Source organism: Peromyscus californicus, unplaced genomic scaffold (genome assembly GCF_007827085.1).
Source record: "Peromyscus californicus insignis strain IS unplaced genomic scaffold, ASM782708v3 Scaffold_6__1_contigs__length_162567912, whole genome shotgun sequence".
Classification (NCBI taxonomy): domain Eukaryota; kingdom Metazoa; phylum Chordata; class Mammalia; order Rodentia; family Cricetidae; genus Peromyscus; species Peromyscus californicus.
In genome coordinates this window covers 3,572,732-3,593,680 of record NW_026294584.1, presented here as the reverse complement: position 1 = coordinate 3,593,680, position 20,949 = coordinate 3,572,732, and the positions used below count along the sequence as shown (strand labels likewise).

The window sequence follows — 20,949 nt, the reverse complement described above, 5'->3', positions numbered from 1 at the left end:
AACTGTATTTGATTAACCTGGGTAATATGTATTCAGGAATTCTTTGTATTAATTTGAATCATTTCAGTCTAAAATTATAGAGAAAACTGGTAAGCTGTAATACACTTTTAAACTACTTCCTTTTGGGGGACCAGAGAGATGACTCAGTGGTTAAGAACACTGCTCTTCCAGAGGACCTGGGTTTGATTCTCAGAGCCCACATGGCAGCTCACAACCATCTGGAACTCTAGTTCCAGGGGAGATCTGATACTCTCTTCTGGCATCCACAGGCACTAGCCACAGATGCAGTCCACATACATACATGTAGCCAAAACACTCATACATACATGTAAAATAAAAATAAATAAATCTTTAAAGAAGAAAAACAGAAAGGAAGGAAAAGAATAATGCTCAATAATATTTAAAAGAATACAAAGAAAATACAGATAGAAGCAATATAAAGTACTCAACTGTCTAGCATTCAGACAAAATTTACCAGGCAAACAAACTAACAAACAAAATGCAACCTGTGACGATGCGGGGAAAACAAAACAGAAACAAAAGTCAGGAAGATGACAGGATCTGTAAACAAGACATTAAGACATCTAGTTTTAATACAAATTAGTGTAATACAAAATAGTTATACAAAACACTGCTGGAAGAAATCAAGGCATTTGAAAAGAAAAACACTGCGTGTTCAATGACTGAACTACTTGATACCATTACGATACACACATTATCCAAAATAATCTACAAGTGCAATGCAGCACCTACCAAAATTCCAGTGGCATGTTTTACAGATACAAAAATTTCCATAATAATAAAACTCACATTGAATTTTACAGGGTCTGAAAATAAAAGTCAGAACAGTTTTGAGAACAGGATTCAATCTTTCTGATTATAAAATATATTTCAAAGCTCTAACATAAGAAAAACAGTTTGGTACTAACAAAAAGACAAGGAGACAAATGAAACAGACTTGAGACTTCATGGGTGTGGTCTAATTATCTCCAACAAATAGTGAGACCACTCCTCACAAATGCTATTCTGAAATACGGGCATCTGCGTACAAGACAGTAAACACAGGCCTTTGTTTTACATTTTATATAGAAAAGAGAACTGAGGCCGGGAGGTGGTGGCGCACGCCTTCAATGCCAGCACTCGGAAGGCAGAGACAGGCGGATCTCTGTGAGTTCAAGGCCAGCCTGGGCTACAGAGTGAGTTCCAGGAAAGGCGCAAAGCTACATAGAGAAACCCTGTCTTGAAAAACCAAAAAAAAAAAGAGAACTGAAAATGAATTGAAGACTTAAACACAGGTCCTTAGTTTAGGAGACAAGTTTTTAAAAAGCACAAAAGGAAAACTTCATGGCACTGGAGAAGGATGCAGTTTAGCTGGTAGTTGCCTCCTAGATCAGTAACAGAAAGGCCAAGGCGGAGCTTCATTCCCACCACCTAAGTCTTTCAGCCTTAAAAAGGATGACTCAATTCAGCAGCAGAAACTTATCACTAAAGCAACTACTAATGGTAGTCCTTCAGGCAAGGAAAAGAATATCAAATGCAAAACTGTGTCTATTCAAAGGAATTAAGAGCTCTGAAAATAGTGATTAAATTTAAGAGCCCTTTTTCCTAAAAAAATTTCGATATAGTCCTTTAACAGAATTGTTGGGGGAAAGCTACAAAAACACTTTAACCACATATTCTGAGGTTTAAACACACATACGGGACTAAAATGTATGAGCATATCAAGTTTTTCTTGTTTCGTTTTTGAGGCAGGGTTTCACCATGAAGCCCTGGAACTCACTCTATAGACTGGGTTGGCCTCAAACTCAAGAGATCTACCTGCCTCTGCCTCCCCAGTGCTGGGATTAAAGGTGTGCGCCACCACTGCCAGGCAAGCATATCAAGTTTAAAAGAGAACTAGTGTGTCTTTACACAGTATAAGACAGTTTTACTTAAACATTCTAAGTTATATACTAGCCAATACAAACAAGCAATGACAATAAAAACAGCAACGAAAATGCCCACTCCATAAGGCAAAAGGAAGAGATAGAACAGACAGCAAGGGGTCGGATTTAGGCCAGGCATTGTGGTGTACGCCTTTAGTTCCAGAGCTATGGAAGAAAAGGCAAGGGAGCCAGCCAGGGCTACACACTGAGACCCTATCTCAAAAAAACCAAGAACAAGAAAGATGGCAGATTTAAAACCAACAATGTCACAACCATTAAATGAAAATGACCCAACTTAAACAAAAGAAATAATAAGGTGAATTTTAAAATGCATGTCAGAGTTAAGATGTTATCATCAGGAACTCACTTAGACTAACACATAAATCCCTGGGCCTGCCGAGTGCCTGAAGTCAATTTAACCAGCTGGTGGCGCAGAAGAGCCACTGTCTTAAACACTAGGGAAAAAGTTATGAGAAAACCACCTGACAATGGCCTCTGGCTTCCACATGCCCGTACACATACACAAAACACATACACACGCATCTATACATATATACACAAATTAATAAGTACATTCTAAAAATTGAAACAGTAAGATGGGCGTGGTGGTGCACACCTTTAATCCCAGCACTAGGGAGGCAGAGGCAGGATGATCTCCGATTTAAAGCCAACCTGGTCTATAGAGCAAGTTCCAGGACAGCCAGGGCTACACAGAGAAACCCTGTCTTAAGGAGAAAAAATAAAAATAAAAAAATATATTTATCATGCTAACAGTAATCAAAAGAAGCTCAAAGGCCACATAGAATAGATTTCAGACCAAAGTACAGCTTCAGAAATAAGGAGGGAACAATTTTATTATATTGGATAAAGGAATCCAATTCATTGAGAATCATAAAATCCAAAATATGAATGCATGTAGTAGCAGAACTTCAAAATGTATTAAGCAAAAACTGAAAAAGCTGCTAGGAAAACCAAGCAGTCCACAAGGAAAGATTCCAACTCCCCGTAAGATTAAGAGAACAAGTATAAAGAAAAAAACCAAAGGATATTAAAGAGTTAATGCTATCAACCAACTTAACTTCACTGGCATTTACAACACAACACTCCAGCCAGGCTTCTTTTCAAGAGCATGGGAATCATCTAAGCCAGAGCCATGTCAAAGTGTGATGCACACATAGGAAATCTCAACACTTGGGAAGAGAGTCGGGAGGATTACCACAAGTTCCAGACCAGTCAGAGCTACAAAATGAGATCCACAAGAAATCGACAGGCAGACAGATCATACCGAGGGTTAATAAAATGCCTTACTAAACTTCAAATGCGGCCAGCAAGATGACTCAGCAGGTAACAGTGCCTGTCACCAAGCCTGAGAACCCGAGTTGACCCCAGGAACACACGGTAGGAGACAACCAAATCCTGGGAGTTGTCCTGACCTCCACACATAAGGGGTCATGTGGATAGCACACACACAGACAACACACACAAAATAAATGATTAAAATTTTTAATTAAAAAAAGGAAACAAAGATATAATATACCAAAATCTGTGGAATCAAAAAATCAAAACAGTATTTAGAGAAGCTGATGAAATGAACAGTTCTTTAAAAATGAAATAAACAAGCCAGGCGACAGTGGCACACGCCTTTAATCCCAAAACTTGGGAGACAGAGCCAGGAGGATCTCTGTGAGTTCGAGGCCAGCCTTTTCTACAGATTGAGATCCAGGACAGGCACCAAAACTACATAGAGAAACCCTGTCTCAAAACAAAAAAAACAACAAAAAAAAGAGAAATAGACAATAACCGGGAAATTTGTTCTACTTCACTAGCCATCAAATCAAAAGCACACTTAGATCCCACCTTGTTCCTGTCAGATGCCAGTTATGAAGAAAACAAGTAACGACAAATGCTGGTAAGGCTGCAGACAGAAGGGAACCCTTATACACCAACAGTGAGGAGGTAAATAGTCTAGTCACGGTGGGAGTCAACACTGCATCTTCTAGAGAGTCAGCTACACCACTCCAGAGTATACACCTACAGGACTCACAGCCAATACATCACTCAGATCCTTGCACACCAGTGTTTACTGGAGTACTACTCACAATAGTAAATTATGGAGCTACCTCAGTCGTCCAGTAGAACAGTGGATAAGAAAACATGACAAAGGTACATAAAGGAACTTTTTTCAGTCATAAAGAACAAAGTTCTATCATTCACAGGATGCAACTAGACATAATCACACTAATGGATTATGCCAATCCCAGACAAAACAAGTATGTTTTCTATTATTTGTGGGTCCTAGATTTTATATAGATATGTGCTCGGCACAAGCATGCACTCTCAAACACACACACACACACACACACACACACACACCCTCACCATGAGAGCAGAAGAAAAAACTGCCTAGGGAGTCAATGGGTACTAGCAGGAGGGAGGGTAGAGAACAGAGAGAGTAGCAGGGCATGAGGTAAAAATCATACCATTTAAAAAAGAATTTTATAGAATTAAACTTTTTTTTTTAAATGCCCAATGCTGTTTATTGAAGGAGGGAGGAGGTCTTAAATACAGGCTTACAGAACAATGGGAGAATCCCAGAGGGCAGAAGTTCGCTACTGATGTTTTACAATCTTGCATCTAAGCTGTTAACGCCCATTATGCAGGATACACAGACAAGGAACTTCCCTTAAGCATCCAGGAGGGTGGAACCCGGGAGGGAATTAGCATAGGGAGGATATCAAGGTCAAGGTCAGCAAGCAAGGCAACAGTTACCCAAAACGGGGGGCCAGGGCCCTACAGGTCCCCCCTTTAACTAAAAAATGAGCTTCTGACTTAGGTTGCATGGGAAGTCAGCAGGTCACCTTACCCGTCACGGAGAGGCCTGCCCAGGCCACACAGGCACTCTGTCTTAGGTTGGTGAGCGCCCCCCAGGTAGTACCCGTCTCTGAATACTCATTATCATACAGGCTCTATTGTGTGTGAGCTGCAGAGTTAACTGCTGCCAAAGATCTCAAAGTGGCACTGGGCTTGCAATCTGTGTGTTCAACACAGAAAAGACCAACAGAGGTCCTATCCCACCCATAGCCAGTAGGCTAAAGGCAACTGAGCCATTCCCTTCCTCAATGAGCCTTACTGCAAACTGGAGTCCTTGTAAGATGGTATCCCCAAAGCAAATGGAACTTGAGTTTATAAGTTTATAATTTTCAAAGCCAATCGAAATGTATATAACTACTGAATTAAATTTATCATGCCCACTAGAATGAAAGATTAACTAACTGTGGTAGCTACTTTTGCTGCCAGGGTCTCCACTGTGCTAGCTGTAGCAAGCAATTATGAAATGGCAATCCCAGAAACAGTAGCAGCGGTGACCGCCACTGCTATAACAGCAACAGCAGCAGCAGCAGCAATGTCAATAGAATTAAACTTTTATTTTGCAGGAGAATAAAGATTTCAAATGAGCTAAGTTTCCAGCTCAGGATATCATGTCAAGAGCAAAATAAATAAATAAATAAATAAATATTAAAAAATAAAAAAAAATCAAGGTAAATAAATAGCGGACAGGAAATAATAAAGAATATAAATCAGTGATGATGAGTATTAAAAAAAAAAAAGAGGAAAACCAAAGGCTTGTTCATTGATATATTCAACAAAACAGCTAAACCCTTAGCCAGATCCCATTGGGGGTCAGGTAGTGAGACAAGTTCCCAGAGTCAAGAATAAGAGTACGAACACAGCTTCAGTTCCCCTCCCCTCCTTTTAGACAGTCTTTCACTATGTAGCCCTGGCTGTCCTCGAACTCACAGAGATCTGACAGTCTCTGCCTCCCAAGTGCATGTGCCACCAATGCCCAGCTGACCGCAGATCACACAGGCATTAAAAAGATTATGAGCACTAATTACACTAATGAATTTAACAATTTAAATGAACAAATCCCTTCAGAGAAACAAGACATCAATGCTCAGTGAAGAAGAAATAAGTATGATCAGCCCTTTGCCTACTAAAAAGATTAACATGTAGCTAAAATTCTTCCTTGAAAGAAACCTCTAGACCCAGACAGATAATCAAGCAACACTGTTGAAACTAAAAGTACATGAAGAGCTTTGGTATTTATGTAACTGGCACACGCACATTTTATGTTATGTAATTATGATTATGTTAATAATTTAGAAACAACATTGGGGAAGGCAATATATGAAAAATTGATTATTACGAGGCTAAATGAAAAGTAAAGAAATTAACAAGATTAACTTGAAAGATGATGGGGACCTAAAACCAAGTCAGGCAAAGGGGCTTGATTTGGTCTCGTTTCTTTCAACTGTGGGAACTAAGACAGGGAGGGCATAGTTGAAAGATAGTTGTTAGAGAGAATGACCAAATGAAGCTATTAATTTGACACAGAAGACATGGGATGGAAGAGTAAAGATATGCCACAATTTTCGGCTGGCACAATAAAAGAGCCATCCAGCAGGAAAGAGAACACAAAAGGAAAACAGATTTAGAAAACAAGGTAAATTTACTTTTCAATAAATTTTACATCTGTATATTCAGCATCCAAAAGTAGGCAAAAGGATGTATGATACAAACTTAAGAAATACATACAGGTTAACTAGTCCCTCTATCACCCCAGGATTACTTGCAATTAAAGCCTCTACAACTGTATTATTAACGGCTTGGCACCAAGGATTTGGAAGGAATGAACATAAGGCCTATTCCACAAGAAGAAATCAGTATCTGCTATTGTAAACATGATCAAAAGGCCATGGCTAGGTAGGTAATAGGCCCTAGGGACTTCTGCTAAATATTTATGTTGTCAAACTGCCATCTAAATATTTTTGTTTATACAGATTAGTATTGTCCTCAATTTTGGCCCACAAAGCTTCTCTAGGAGGCGATAAGCATTTAAAGTATTGGTCAAAGTTTAGAGGGTAAGTGACTGTTGGGTGCCTACCCTAAATGGGACATCTATCAAACTCTGCACCTAAGGCTCAGGAAACAGAAGAGGGAGCACAAAATCTAAGAGTTAGGGACCGAGAAGAATGTTGTCCTGTGGACATGGATGGCTATTACACTCATAAACTCACTAGCTATGGTTACCTACACAAGATCAAGCCAACAATATCAGTCAGGCAGTGCTAACTAGACTGGTTAGGTTAAAAAAAAAAAGGAGCAGACACAAATATGATGGGGCACAGGGGTGCATGGAAGGAGGCAGTTGAAGTTGTATGAAGTTGTTAAAGAATAAAGTACTCTTAAAAGATAAGGGCTGTGGTGTTTTGAATAAGAACTGCCCCCACAGTCTCATAGGTTTGAATGTTTGGTACCCAGCTGATGGAACTGTTTTGGAAAGATTAGGAAGTACGGCCTTGTCAAGGAGATATGCCACTGGGGATGGGTTTTGAGCTCTCAAAAGCCCACACTCTTGCCAGTTAATTCTGTCTCTGCCTTGGACTTGAGGATGAGATGTAAGCTCTCAGATCCAGCTTCAGCATCATGCCTGCTTGCTGCCATGCTTCCCACCATGATGATCATGGACTAACCCTCTTGAAACAGTAAGCCCCAATAAACTTCTAAAAGTTACTTTGACTTTTGAAGAGGAATTAAATGCATTGTGCTTTATGATATGGCTACAAGTATATGGGAACCAGGAAGTGGAATGTGGTAGTTTGAATAGGAATGGTCCCCATAGGCTCACATATTAAAATGCTTGGTCCCCAATTTGACATTTCAAAAACCCACACAATTCCCAGTGATTCTTCCCTCTCCACGCTCCCTCAACCCTGCCTCATGCTTGAGATGTAAGCACTCAGATACTGTTCCAGCACCATGCCTGCCTGCCACCCACACACCCTGCCAAGATGGTCATGGACTCACTCTCTGAAATTGCAAGCCCTCAACAAACTCTTCCATAAGTTGCCTTGGTCATGGTCCTTTGTCACAACAGTAGAAAAGTAACTAAGACAAGGCTCAACTAGATAGCTTGGTGGGTAAAGCACTTGCCACACTAGCCTGGCTTTCTACATTTGATCACTGGAACCCAAATAGGTAGAAGGAGAACCAACTCCATAAAGGTGCCCTCTGACCTGCACACATATGTTGTGACACACCCACGCTTATGTATTACAAACACAATAATGAAGTTTTCTCTAAAAAAAAATTTTTTTAAATGAAATAATTAATGGCTTGTATCTATAAGATTTTAGGAACAAGGGGCTGGGAAATGTGTTGTAGAATATTATTTTATGATGTATTACATTTGTTCATGCTGTGGAACATTTATTTAATGATGCAGAGATGGTTTAACTCTGTGAAGCTGTGTTACTGTGCCTGTCTAAAACACCTGATGGTCTGATAAAGAGCTGAACAGCCAATAGCAAGGCAGGAGAAGGGATAGGCAGGCAGAGAGAATAAATGGGAGGAGAAATCTGGGATCAAGGAGGAGCAAGAACAAGGAGATGAGGACACCCAGGGCCAGCACCCAGTCACACAGCCAGACATGGAATAAGAACAAAGAAAATATATACAGAAATAGAGAAAGGTAAAAGCCCAGGGGCAAAAGGTAGATGGTATAATTTAAGTTAAGAAAAGAAGGGAAGAAACAAGCCAAGCTAAGGCCAGGCATTCTTAAGAACTACTAGGCCTCCATGTGTGGTTTATCTGGGAGATTGGTGGCAGGTCCTCCAAAAAGCCAAGAGTTAAAAACAACCAACTACAGAGATGGCTCAATTATTCTTTCCCTGCAAGCATGAGGATCTCAGATCCATCCCCAGACCCAAGTAACAAAGCTCAGTGCAGTACACCTGCAGTCCCATCGCATCGCTTGGGTGGTAGACAGGAGGACCCTGGGGCGTGCTGGCCAGCCAAATGAGCCAAGTCAGTGGGCTCTAAGTTTAGTGACACCCTGTCTCAAAAAGTACGATGAAGAGTGACAGAGGGAGACACCCAATGCCAACTTCTGGCCTACCCTCACACACAAACGTGCATACATCACAGATGCATGCATACATACCACACACAAACACAGGAAAAAGTATTTTAGAAATAAAATGAATAAGAGACTTGAGGAAAAACAAGTCCCTTTATCTATACTTTATTCACATTGCTGAGACCTGATTTCAGTAACTTTATGTTTTTGACAATAAGAATTAAGAAATCCTATCTACTCTCTACTCAAAAGTCTGAACTACTTTCTTTGGGGAAAAACTTGAAAATATGAAACTCACTCCATATATATACAGCATGTTGCTGTAGTAATTCCTTACTGAACTCTGCCTATGAATGACTCAGCAGAGTACTGCTTCTTGAGTTATTTTCCTGTTTGCCATTTTTGGTTTTGTTACCTTTTTATGGAGTTTTCTGTTTGTTTGTTTGGTTTTGGTTTTTTTTGTTTTTTTTTTTGTTTTTTTTTTTTGAGTCAGGCTTACCTCACTATGTAGCCCTGGCTGGCCTGGAACTCACTACATAAACCAGGCTGAGCCTGAACTCAAAGAGATCTGCCAGCCAATGCCTCCCGAGTGCTGGGATTAAAAGTGTATGCTACCACACCCAGCTGTCTGTTTTTTAGAGTTCAATACAGTCAAATAATTACAACAACCAGCTTTTGAGTAAGTCTTAGAAGCCAAGCACTGTGTCAAGGCATCTAATATCTCACTGACATTTTTTAAAGGTAAAGTTTAACAAGACAGACAGCTCTATTTTATGAATAAAACCAAACCACAAAAAGGTTAAATAATGAGCCCAGAGTTTCGGAACTGGTGAATGTCAGAATTCAGTCCTAAACCCATTCTACAGAACACGGAAACTTGTGTATATAACTTGCAAATATCTTTCATAAATCTTTGCTATCTCTATTTTTTCAGATCCCATATTCAATGTTTTACAAGCTATCAGTGCCTACTACCTCTCTTCAAAATTCCTGCAGATAAACTAACAGTCTTACTGTTTCTACAGCAGAAAGCTGCACGATTTACTTCCTCTCATTACATGTCACATTTAATCATGTTATGATTATTATCAGGTAGTTCTTCAGCCACAGCCATTTCCTGCCCTAGTTCATGTTCGCTATTCACAACTAAATCCAGCATATTTTCTTTCTTGACCAGTGCTCATAAAAACTACCTGCTCTAGGAAACAGTCAGCATTTTCATTTGCAAACTGACCTCTGGATTTCTTTGCACATTTTATCCATTTGCATGACACTAACAACCTGAACTAAAAATGCAGCTGTCCTAAATGTCCTATGTATTTTCATCTTAGTCATATGCTTCTGGTGAATGAGTGACGGTTCACGTTCATAAACCCAATGGATGGATCGTTCCATGCTAACCAGAGAAATAGAAGCTCGGAATCTTTCTCAGTTTCAAGTGCAGTCCCAAGTGATGTCCCACTATCGTATCTCAAGCTAGCTTTAAGATAGTAGGCTGGAGGTGCTGGCACACACCTTTAATTCTAGGCAGAGGAAGCAGAACCTGAGTTCAAGATCAGTCTGGTCTACATAGGAAATCCCAAACCAACCAAGGTTACACAAGAAGACTCTGTCTCAGAGAGAGAGAGAGAGAGAGAGAGAGAGAGAGAGAGAGAGAGAGAGAGAGAGAGAGAGAGAGAGAGAGAACCAACAAAGGAGTTTCTAGACTACATAAAGAGGTTGGGGGAAACAAAAGCCACTTTAAGATTCCTATACAAAGAATGCCAAAATACAGTCCACAGTAGGTGTAAACACCTCTCGGAGTGTTTTGAATGGAAAATCTCAATGAAATTATGACATGCCTGACTAACCAGACACTTGGAAAATAAATGTTGAAGGGTAAGTATTAGGTAAGGATATAACACACAAATTGTTTCTAGTGTATATGGTGGTTTAAGTGAGAATGGTCCTCATAGGCTCCTGTATTTGAATGTGTGGCCCCCAGTCAGGAACTGTTTGAGAAGAATAGGAGGTGTGACCTTGGTGGAAGAGGTGTGTCACTGCAGGGGTAGTTTTGAGGGTCAAAAGCCCAGTCATTTCCAGTTTCTCTCTGTACATCCCTGTCTCTTTCTGCTCCATCCTTGTGGATCAAGATTTAAGTTCTCAACCTGCGGTGATGGTGCATACTTTTAATCCCAGAACTCAGGAAACAGAGGCAGGAGGATTCCAGAGGCAGATTGAGTTCTATAACAGCTGGGGCCACAGGGAGAAACCTTGTCTCAAAAAAAAAAAAAAAAAACCAGGGCCCTGCCTGCCTGCCACACTCTTACCCTATAAAACCACAAACCCAAATTAAATACTTTTATAAGCTGCCTTGGTAACGGTGTTTTGTCACAGCAACAAAGACAGTTTAGTACTTAAGTCTGCAATTTCCAACCATCAAAAGTGGATATACTATACTCACACTGCTCAGACACATTCTATGCAAACCAGCATTTACCACTGGCATTCACAAGTACTTTTATATAAAACTATAATTCTCATTCTCTCAATCTATACTCATGGAATAGCTTTCTTCCCTATTTATGAAAACTTCTTTTAAGTTGCCAAGGCTCTTAGACAGCTCCTCCCTAGACCTCCCACCCATCCTCCTAACATCCACTTGGAAATACTATGCTCTCTGCTAAAAAAATAAGGAAACTGACGTATCACATTCACAGTAAAAGATCAATAGGTATTCAACCTCTGGTAACTTTGTTTTGTTTTGTTGTATTTTCTCATTATTGTTGTTTGAGAAAAAGTCTCACTATGTAGACTTGGCTGTCCTAGAATTCAGACACCTCCCAGCCTCCCAAATGATAGATAGGATTACAGGCATTTGCTACCACACCTGGCCCTGGTGTCTATCTTTTAAACTCCCCATAAAGTCAGTGAGATTCCACACATTCTCTCACAATATAACGAGGTATTATCATTTGTTTAAATATCTCTCCTCTCAAAAGGCTGTTAAAAAGTGAGGTGACTGACTCCATCCCTACGTCTTCAGCAACACTCAACACCGCCTATTACACTCTGCAAGTGTTACAACAAGAGAACTTGGATGCACTTTATCCTTTTGCAACACTGTTGTCTATTAGTCTCTTTATACCAAGTTTAAGCTAGTTTTACTGTAGTGGTAAAGCATAATGACTTGAAATGCAGTCCTTGTAATCAAACTTGTTATAAGTGAACCCATCAACTAATTACGATTGAAATCTTGAACTAATTTTAGTTGTAAAATAGAGAATAGTAGTCATTAGATTAAATGAGATAATACATAGTCCAACTACTTTCTGATTTTCATTTTTTCAACATATTAACATAAATTCTCTTAGTGAAGCCATTTGCATTACAAATTCCTTACAATTATGCATAAAATGGACTAGCCAAAAAGGTTTCCACATAAAAACTGTTCAAGTCATCTTTATTTTTAGGATCAACTGTCCAGTGCCAATTTGGCCTTTAAAATATTTACTCTTGCAGGTTTGACTATACAAGAGTGCCCAGCTGCTAGCTGCACTTGAAATGCTTACATTTTCACCCTCTACTACAATATGGTAAAAATCAGAACCTTCCCACCGAACACCTAGGTTGGCCCTATCTAATGCATTCAACAGCTTCCCTGTGCAGGAGGCAGGCTACTTCCAAAGGGGGACAAAACGTGTACTGGAAGCACCTTGTTTTCTGGTCAGACATGGCTCAGCCTTCTTAGACCTCCCGATTCCTTTCCTCTGGAGTCCGAGACATAAAACTCACAGAAACACACGTTTCTTTCTCTTTTATCTACAGCCTGTATGCCAAACCGAAGTTAGGACTTGAACTCAAGTGCTGTGGAAGTCCAGTTTTGGAAAAAAGAATTTACAAAAGTACCTAGCAAAGTCAAAGCTAAGTTTATAATCAAACACTCAGAAGAAGGGGTAAAAAGGCAAAAAACCTTGGAAATGTTTGATGAAAGCAGTAAAAAAATTACACAAGTGTTACACGTAAAGTAACATTAAAGTAAGCAACATCTACTACTGACAAAACAATTGTAAACTGCATACCTAATCTCAGCAGTATCTAAGTATGAAAAATCCACAGGGAAATTAATTAATTGATCCAGATTCTACTTGCCTGATAGCACATGTTAATGCAGTTCCTCGGTTTTGTCAGGATAAAAATAAAATGCTTAGCAAAATGATCCCCGAAGTCGACAAGGCGGTGATAAGTTAGAAAGCACAATACCAGAACAATACCAGAAGGATGGCTGTCAACACGAGGCAGAAACCAAGGTAAGCATGCCTGAGGACCACGGCATTGTTTGCAAACCTGAAGCAGCCTGCAAGGCCCGCGCACAGGACTCGGGCAGCCGCCCCTCCGCAGTCACCGTCGGATCTGCAACTCCAGAGTGCCGGGGCTGCGGGAGCAGCAGCTGCCCTTCCGCGCGGGCTGCGCCTGCACTCAGGGCGACCGCCCCGCGAGCCCCGCGCCTCCGGCCGCTAGCGGACCTCGCGCGGGCCCGGGCCAGGCCACCCGCCGCCCCCACGCGCCCTCTGGGGACCCCGCGACCCCACGCCGGCAGAGCGCACAGGCGCGGGCGCCCACACCGCGCCGAGCTTCGGCCCGCAGCCTCCGCGCCCCAGCGATGGGAGGCGGCCGCGGCCGAGCGTGGCCCGCAGGTGCCCGTGCCGGGGGGCACCGTGCCGACCCCGGAGCTGCCCCCACCCCGCCCGCCGCCCGGTCCGCACGGCCCTGGGACCCTGTCGGAGCGCGGCGCCCTCCACACGGCCCTCCGAGCGTGGAGCCGTGGCGCTTACCGGAGCCGCCCGCGCCGCTAGGACGCGGCTAGGAGACACGCAGAGACTCCGAGGCTAGCGCCGCCGCCGGAGCCCGAAGAGCTACAGCCCCGCCGCCGGCGGCGCGCTGCCTCCACCCTCGCGCCGCCCGCCCCGCGCTCCGCCCCCCGGACCGCCCCGCCCCTCGGCTCGCCACGGAGTCTGCGCCGCAGCCCCGCGGGGGCAGGGCGAGCGGGGCGGGGCTCGAGGCGATGCGAGGGCGGGGCCGACGCGGGGCTAGAGCCTAGACTGACTTTCCTCCCAACCTATAGGACTAAGAGGCGGGCTCAGTGGAAGGCGGTCAGTTACTGGCGGCCAAAAGGACCAATGACCGCGGGGAAGGGGCTCACAAAAGCGGGCCAGCGTCCTCTCCGTTCTACGAGATAGGCTGAGGACCGCAGGAACAGCCCCGGATGTGGGCGGAGCCCTGATTTGTTGAGGGCCTGCGCTGCGGCGGTTTGGAGAGGCGGAACTGTATCTTCTCCTTAATTATCATGTGAAGGACTAAGAATTTAATGGGGGGAAAAGTGTGGAAGAGGACTAGGATCCAAACTGGCGGATTTCCCGACCTTCGCTGCCCTCTAGGCTCTCCCGCCAGCCGCGCTACCAGGTGAGTCGGGAGCTCTGCCCTTGCCCACTGGGCACCGCGGCGCTGCCTCCGGGTGTTTAGGTGACCCTCACCCCTTCACGCTGTGGCCACACTAGCGCGCGGGCGCGTGGCAGGACGACTACGGAGTACATTTTGCAAAATCTGCATTAAATTCCAATATAGGTTTGGGAGAGTAAGGACAGCCCGGCGAAACCTCCGTGGGCATTTGCATACCAAAGAACGGGATAGTTTAGCAGCATCCTCGCATTCCAGGACAGATGAGCTCTAAAGTCAGCCAAGTTGTAAGCAGAGAGGCCACTGATTTTGTAGCGGAAATTGTGAGTTTATTAAACAAAGCTGTCTTTGGGTACGGAGAGTTCACGGGAGAAGGGAAATGGAATGGTGTGGGAAAGACCTTGGACGACTCTACTACACACTGCTCACTTGATGCAAGTGATAGGATAAGAGGCCTGTAGATTTCCATATGGAAAAAACTCTGAAGGTTTTGACAATGGATCCAGAATCATGAGCAAAAAAAACAAACAAACAAACAAAAAAACTACCTTCCATGTACCAGAAATAACTACCTTACGTGGGAAATACCTGTTGAGCAAATCTTAGCCTTGGAGTGCGCCTTTGACGTCCCTTAGAGAGAAAATGGTGGTTAAAAAAACAAAAAACAAAAAAACAAATTCTATTAACCCGATTAAGATGTTTTTGTAAAATTGGAATCTGTATCACCGTCGTAGTTCAGCCTATGCAATCCTTTAAATGTCAGTTAAATATCAGTAAGTTTGCTTCCCTTGTTGAGAATATTTCCCTGCAGTCGAATTTTGTTTCGGCTCACAGTTAGAAACTTAGAACCACAGTAAGCTTATGCCCTTTCGCCTCTTGTCCTAAAATGCCTGTGGTCATTGCAGACAACTTGGTATTTGTTCTGAAGGAGAAACAAAATGAATTTGTATCCTGTGGCATACAAGAAAGTTATATTTAAGGGACTTATGATCACAAACATTCGTAAAGGTTCTTAAAATTGACCAAATCAGAGGTTGGAACTGAGCAAACATCCACAGGATTAAAAACATATATAGTTAATTAAGCAGACACATCTCCACTTCTGCTTCCAAAATAATCTCATTCTACTATATAAGGCTTCCAACAAGGAAAGACCAGTAAAGAAAATTGCTTTCCAGGACTGAGCCCAGTGTGAGCAGTTCTTTTTCACCCCCATGCCTTTAATCCTAGTAGAGTCAAAGTCAGGTAGCTCTTTTAGTTCAAAGCCAGCCTGGTCTGTATTAGCAAAGTTCTAGGCAAGCTAGAGCTACATAATGAAAGTCTGTCCCAAAAAAGGAAGCCTACCTTAAAGCCAAAATACTGCAGTCCAAAGCATTTGCAAACTAAACAAATGCAAATCGGTCTGAGAAGGTGCAAAGACAGTTACATCTAAGTACAGAACTCTAACAGATGTGTACCTCTCCCAAGATTGCCCTCCTGGAGATGTGCAGAGTACATCAGTACAATTGAGCGAACTGGTCTAGGGCATTTGCTCTATCTATGCAGTTCTTCAGCTCGTCCTGTTTTTTTGTTTTTGTTTTTTTTTCTGCATCTTCTCTAGCACCCATTCCTTTTGTTTACCTCTACAGTTTCTGATCTGTCTCTTCCCCTCTGTATTTATCTTCAATGTGTCATTTGCCAGTGGCTTATTTTCTTTTAGGCTTTATCATGGAGTCTACTTTCCTACATAGTTCTTCTTGGGCTGGCAAGATGGTCCAGCAGGTAAATGCATTTGCTACCAAGGCTGATGACCTGAGTTCAATCTCCAGGATCTATAGTGGAAGGAGAGAACTAATTATTTCTACTTACTCCTTCCACAATCCCATGTCCTATATTTCATTTTCTTCTCCACATAGCTAAAGGAATAGTGTTTCTCAGCTATTTCCATCTTCTTCCGTTAACTCCTTACTCAGCTGCATGTAGTTTGGCTTCTGATTTCCCATTGTATCTACCCTATGTTTTAATGGTCTGCAAATCCATACATGAAAATTAAATATAATACATTATTTATACCTTAAGCTAAGATATAAGTTAATGCAGTCCCAGTTAAAATGCAAGTTTTTTTAAGAATTAGTTTAGTGACGTTAGCATTGAAAAAAATAAGAGAAATTGAAAATATTCTGGCAGTGAGCAGGTACTAGGCCTTCCAGACTTAAGGATATATCCTAGGGTAACAGTAACTCTTAAATTGTGAACAAAAGTAAGGGTCGTGGATTGATGGATCAGAGCTTTAAAAAGCTTCCTGCTCTTCCAAAGGACCTGAGTTCATTTCCCAGTACCCACATTAGGTTGTTCAGGACTACCTGTAACTAGCACCTGGGGACTGCAGCCAGGGATGCCAGCGCATGTTCACATTCAGAAAGAATCTTAGCATTTGCCATTTTCTTCTCTGTGGGCACTTGCACAAGTGGCACACACATGCAGACATACATACATATGAAAAAAATTTTAAATGAGTATTTCAGAATAGACTTAGAGAGAATAGTGACATAAAAGCCCCTTGTCATAGAATAATTAAACATTAAGTAATGACAAAATATCTAGTTTTCTAAGTGGTCTGCTTTAGCAAGAAAATATTTAAAAATGTAAGAAACAGGGATTCTATGAAAGTGTAGTTATCAATTCCTTTTGTTACTTAGCCAGTGGCAACCTTGCAGTCTTGATGTACTCACAGTATATTAGCCATTCTATCTTTGTAAACCGGGTCATTTCATTTTTCACTGCTTTGACCTTGATGCTTGATTTTAGCACCTCTTGAAATTAAACAAAAAACTATAGGTTTGCAAGTTTGCAGAGAGGTTAAGAACATCGCCGAGGTGCAGATCAAGTCACGCCTTGGGCTTGAGTGATAGCACTGAGGAGGAACCAACTCCTCTTGAGTAAAGTTCATACTCAGTGTCTCTTCTAAAATCTTAGTGCTGTAATGATGGACTATAATGGTGGCAGTGGCTGGACAGATGGCTCGGCAGTGAAGAACAGACTGCTCTTACAGAGGACTCGCTGGTGGGAGGCTCACAGCTGCTTGGATTACAGCTCCAGTAGAATCTGCTACATCCAGCCTCTAAGGGCACCTGCACTTGCATGCATATACCCACATACATACACATAATTCAAAATAGAATACTTTTATATATATATGCATATATATATATGCATACATATATGCATACAAAATGGTTGTTGGGATTGTCACAAGAGGTTTTGAACTGTAGAATATTTTCCAAAGTAGAAAGTCTGAGAAGTGGGAAGCAGCCAACTTTATTAGGAATAGAAGTGATTTCTGCTGTCAAATCCTGACCTTTTTTCTTTTCTAGGGTGTACCTCCCTTATCTCAGCCCAGAAACAGCCTCTTGAAACGGTTTAAATGAGAATGTCCTTGGCTCAGAGAGTACTCCTCACCTGGCTTTTCACATTACTCTTCCTGATCATGTTGGTGTTGAAACTGGATGAGAAGGCACCTTGGAACTGGTTCCTCATATTTATTCCAGTCTGGATATTTGACACTATCCTTCTCGTCATGCTGATTGTGAAGATGGCTGGACGGTGTAAGTCTGGCTTTGACCCCCGACATGGGTCACACACCATTAAAAAGAAAGCCTGGTACCTCGTTGCAATGTTACTTAAGTTAGCCTTCTGCCTCGCACTGTGTGCTAAACTGGAACAGTTCACTACCATGAACCTGTCCTATGTCTTCATTCCCTTATGGGCCTTACTGACAGGCGCTTTAACAGAACTGGGGTATAATGTCTTTTTCGTGAGAGACTGACTACCGAGTACATCGTCTCTTCTGTTGCTATTCAACAAGCTACAGACAGTGTACTGAGTCTTTGCAAGTTTCAAGACTACCACAGATCTGGTGGAAAGTACCAACTGTAGTCTTGAACTGCCATAAAACAGGATTGGTGAGGCAAAGCGGAATTATTCAATATTTGAGTTACTGATATCTTTGTTATCCCTGTGTAAATAAAGTTTGTTTCTGACCTTATTTTTCCATGTGCCTCTTATCTTGTGTGTGGTCGGTACCTGAAGTAAATGCAAATCCTTTAGTTATATAACTGTATACATTTACTAGACAGTGGCTATGTATAAACAAAGTAAATATGTATGCTTCTAAATTAGGAAGAAAACACTTGGTTATGAAAGTATTTTAGGGATGCAACCCCAAAGAATCTTGGTTTGGCCTTTTTAAAAAAGGGTAGGCTCACTCTGAGCTCTTCCTACAGCTTAGGATGAAAGAACTGCCTATGACTTTAAGTTAGGGGAACCTACTTTCCTGCTCTATCAGGAACCAGTTGTACCTACTTGTCCTGATAGTCTCAGACATAGTGCCTTATTCACTCTGAAAGTGTTCAGGCTTGAGAAACTCCGTGGTTACTGTAATAGCATAATTAACCAATGCCTGTAAAATCCAGGTAGCAATACTTCTGAAAAATTTAGAAGCGAAGCATTTCAAAACCTGAAAATAAAATTGTTTTACTTGTGTGGATATGCCGAGCGTACTTGCATGAGTTCATATGTACTTTGTGTATGCAGCAGCCCATGGAGACCAGGGAGAGCACAAGATCCCCGTCAGTGGAGTTGCAGATGGTTGTAAAACCATCTGGGTGCTCGGGATCAAACCCTGACCCTCTCTGTAAGTGCTCATAACTGCTGAGCTTACAAGTAAGTTGTTTTTCTTTTTAAAAGAATTAAATTTTAATGGTGTGTGCGTGCGTGCGTGCGTGCGTGCGTGCGTGCGTGTGTGTGTGTGTGTGTGTGTGTGTGTTATGTGTACAGGTTAAGTGCAGATGCTCCGAGGCCAGAGGTGTCAAGACTGCCTGGAGATGCAGTTAGATGCTTGACTTGGGTGCTGGGATCCAATTCAGTCCTCTACAAGAGCAGCATGAGCTCCTAACCACTGAGCCCTCTTTCTAGCCAAGAGATTTTTGTCTGTCCTATGTAGCTTTGACTTTTAGCTCTGTCAGAAATCTAAAGTGGCCATTTTGATGTTTTTAAAGAATCCCATAGGCCAACAGTGTGGTGATGCATCCTGTACTCTGGTGGAGGAGCAGAATTTTGAATTTGAGGAAAGCCTGGCTACAGAGGTCCTGTCTCAAGTGTTAAAGCACAAATCATTATTTTCTCACTGCTATTACAGCTTTTTTGTGTAGTTAGATACTGGTGTGTACAGGCATCCAGGTATGTGTACGGAAGCCAGAGGTCAACATCTGCTGTCCTGAATTGCTGTCCACCATATTTTTTAAGGAAGGTCTTTCACCAAACATGGAGTTTGCCAATTGACTAGACTGGCTAGCCAGTAAGTCCCCTGCATCCAAAACCTACTTGCTACTTGTCTCCACTGCTCAAATGTCTAGCTTTTATGTGGGTGCTAGGTATCCAAACTTGGGTCCTCACACTTCAGCAGCAAGCATTTAATTCACTGAACCATCCTCCAAGGCCCCCAAAGATTATCTTCATACATTTCTGCCTTGTAAATAAAGACAACAAAAGCAGCCACACACCACAAAGACAGCTTAAATTACAGTAGGCTTTTGAAACTAACCAAGTTTAAAAACAAAAAAATCTAGTTGCAAATATCTTCCTGTCATTTAACTGGCAATGTAGTGTTACTTTTGAGTATCTAAAAGTAGGAGTCATAAAAACAGTATTTGGAAATGAAGATTCCAGACTTGATCAGATAGAGATCCAAATTGGTCTCTGGAATATATCATTAATTCAAATAAAGTTCTCATTGTAATAAACAAGCTGGATAAAATTCAGATAAAATTGTTCAAGCAGTTGCTTTTTTTTTTTTTTCCTATACAGGGTTTCTCTATTTAGCCCTGACTGTCCTGGAACTTGATATGTAGGCCAGGCTGGCCTCAAACTCAGAGATCCGCCTGCCTCTGCCTCCAGAGTGCCAGGATTAAAGGCATGTGCCACCACTGCCCAGCTTCAAGCAAGGAGTTCTTCTAGGGAAAATGTGTAATAGGTCTTTCTTCCTAGAACAGCTGTAACAAGGAAGGAAAAAAAAATGCTTAAGAATTATATGCAGAAGGAAACACAATAACCAACCTGCTTACACGTGGGAATAAAACAACTTGAATAGCTTCTGACAGGTCTCAATGTAGAACCTTCTCTTGTGTGACATACCTAAGGCCAGCACAATAACTGGTTAATGTATACCTTAAGAACAAGCAGTGCATCTCAACATTAATCATGAGGAGCATTCGAAAGAAATAATGGTGGCACATGCCTTTAATCTCAGCACCCAGGAGACAGAGGCAGGTGGGTCTCTGTGAGTTCGAGACCAGACTGGTCTACAGAGTAAGGGCTACACAGAGAAACCCTGCCCTGGGATCAGGAGCAGATCTAACCCCAGTACCCAGGAAGAAGAGGCAGAAGGACCTCTCTTTTTCAAGACAGCCTGGTCACATAGCAAAGCAAGTCAGTTCCAGGATGGCCAGGGCTCCATAATGAGACCCTCTCTGGGGGATGGGGGCTTCAATTTGTAATAACTTTCAGTATCTTCAGAAAAACTAGGGGAGAAATGACTGTTTCACAAGTTTGCCTAACACATTAACTCCTCTCTTCTAACTGTGGTCCTCTATAGCTACCTTAAATTTTATCCAAGACTACAGTACAAAACAC

General features: G+C 42.0%; 2 protein-coding genes across 5 annotated transcripts in view; one reads left to right on the top strand and one right to left on the bottom strand.

Annotated features, from left to right (window-relative positions):
- The window catches only part of Phtf2 (putative homeodomain transcription factor 2), a 115,544-nt gene extending 101,765 nt beyond the window's left edge, over positions 1–13,779 (bottom strand). For all 4 annotated transcript variants that reach the window (XM_052719457.1, XM_052719459.1, XM_052719460.1 and 1 more), the window contains exon 1: positions 13,659–13,779. The gene's annotated coding sequence lies outside the window, so the exon portion shown is untranslated. The remainder of the gene's footprint in view (positions 1–13,658) is intronic.
- Positions 13,780–14,097: 318 nt separating this feature from the next.
- Positions 14,098–18,304, top strand: Tmem60 (transmembrane protein 60). Its single transcript, XM_052722311.1, has 2 exons — positions 14,098–14,286; positions 17,634–18,304. Exon 2 carries the CDS (start codon positions 17,684–17,686, stop codon positions 18,083–18,085), a length of 402 nt encoding a protein of 133 aa, XP_052578271.1. The 5' UTR covers positions 14,098–14,286; positions 17,634–17,683; the 3' UTR covers positions 18,086–18,304.
- The last annotated feature ends 2,645 nt before the right edge of the window (positions 18,305–20,949 follow it).

Bases quoted from the DNA above. Each gene is read 5' to 3' on its own strand.
- Tmem60 (XM_052722311.1), top strand. From the start codon at position 17,684: ATGAGAATGTCCTTGGCTCAGAGAGTACTCCTCACCTGGCTTTTCACA.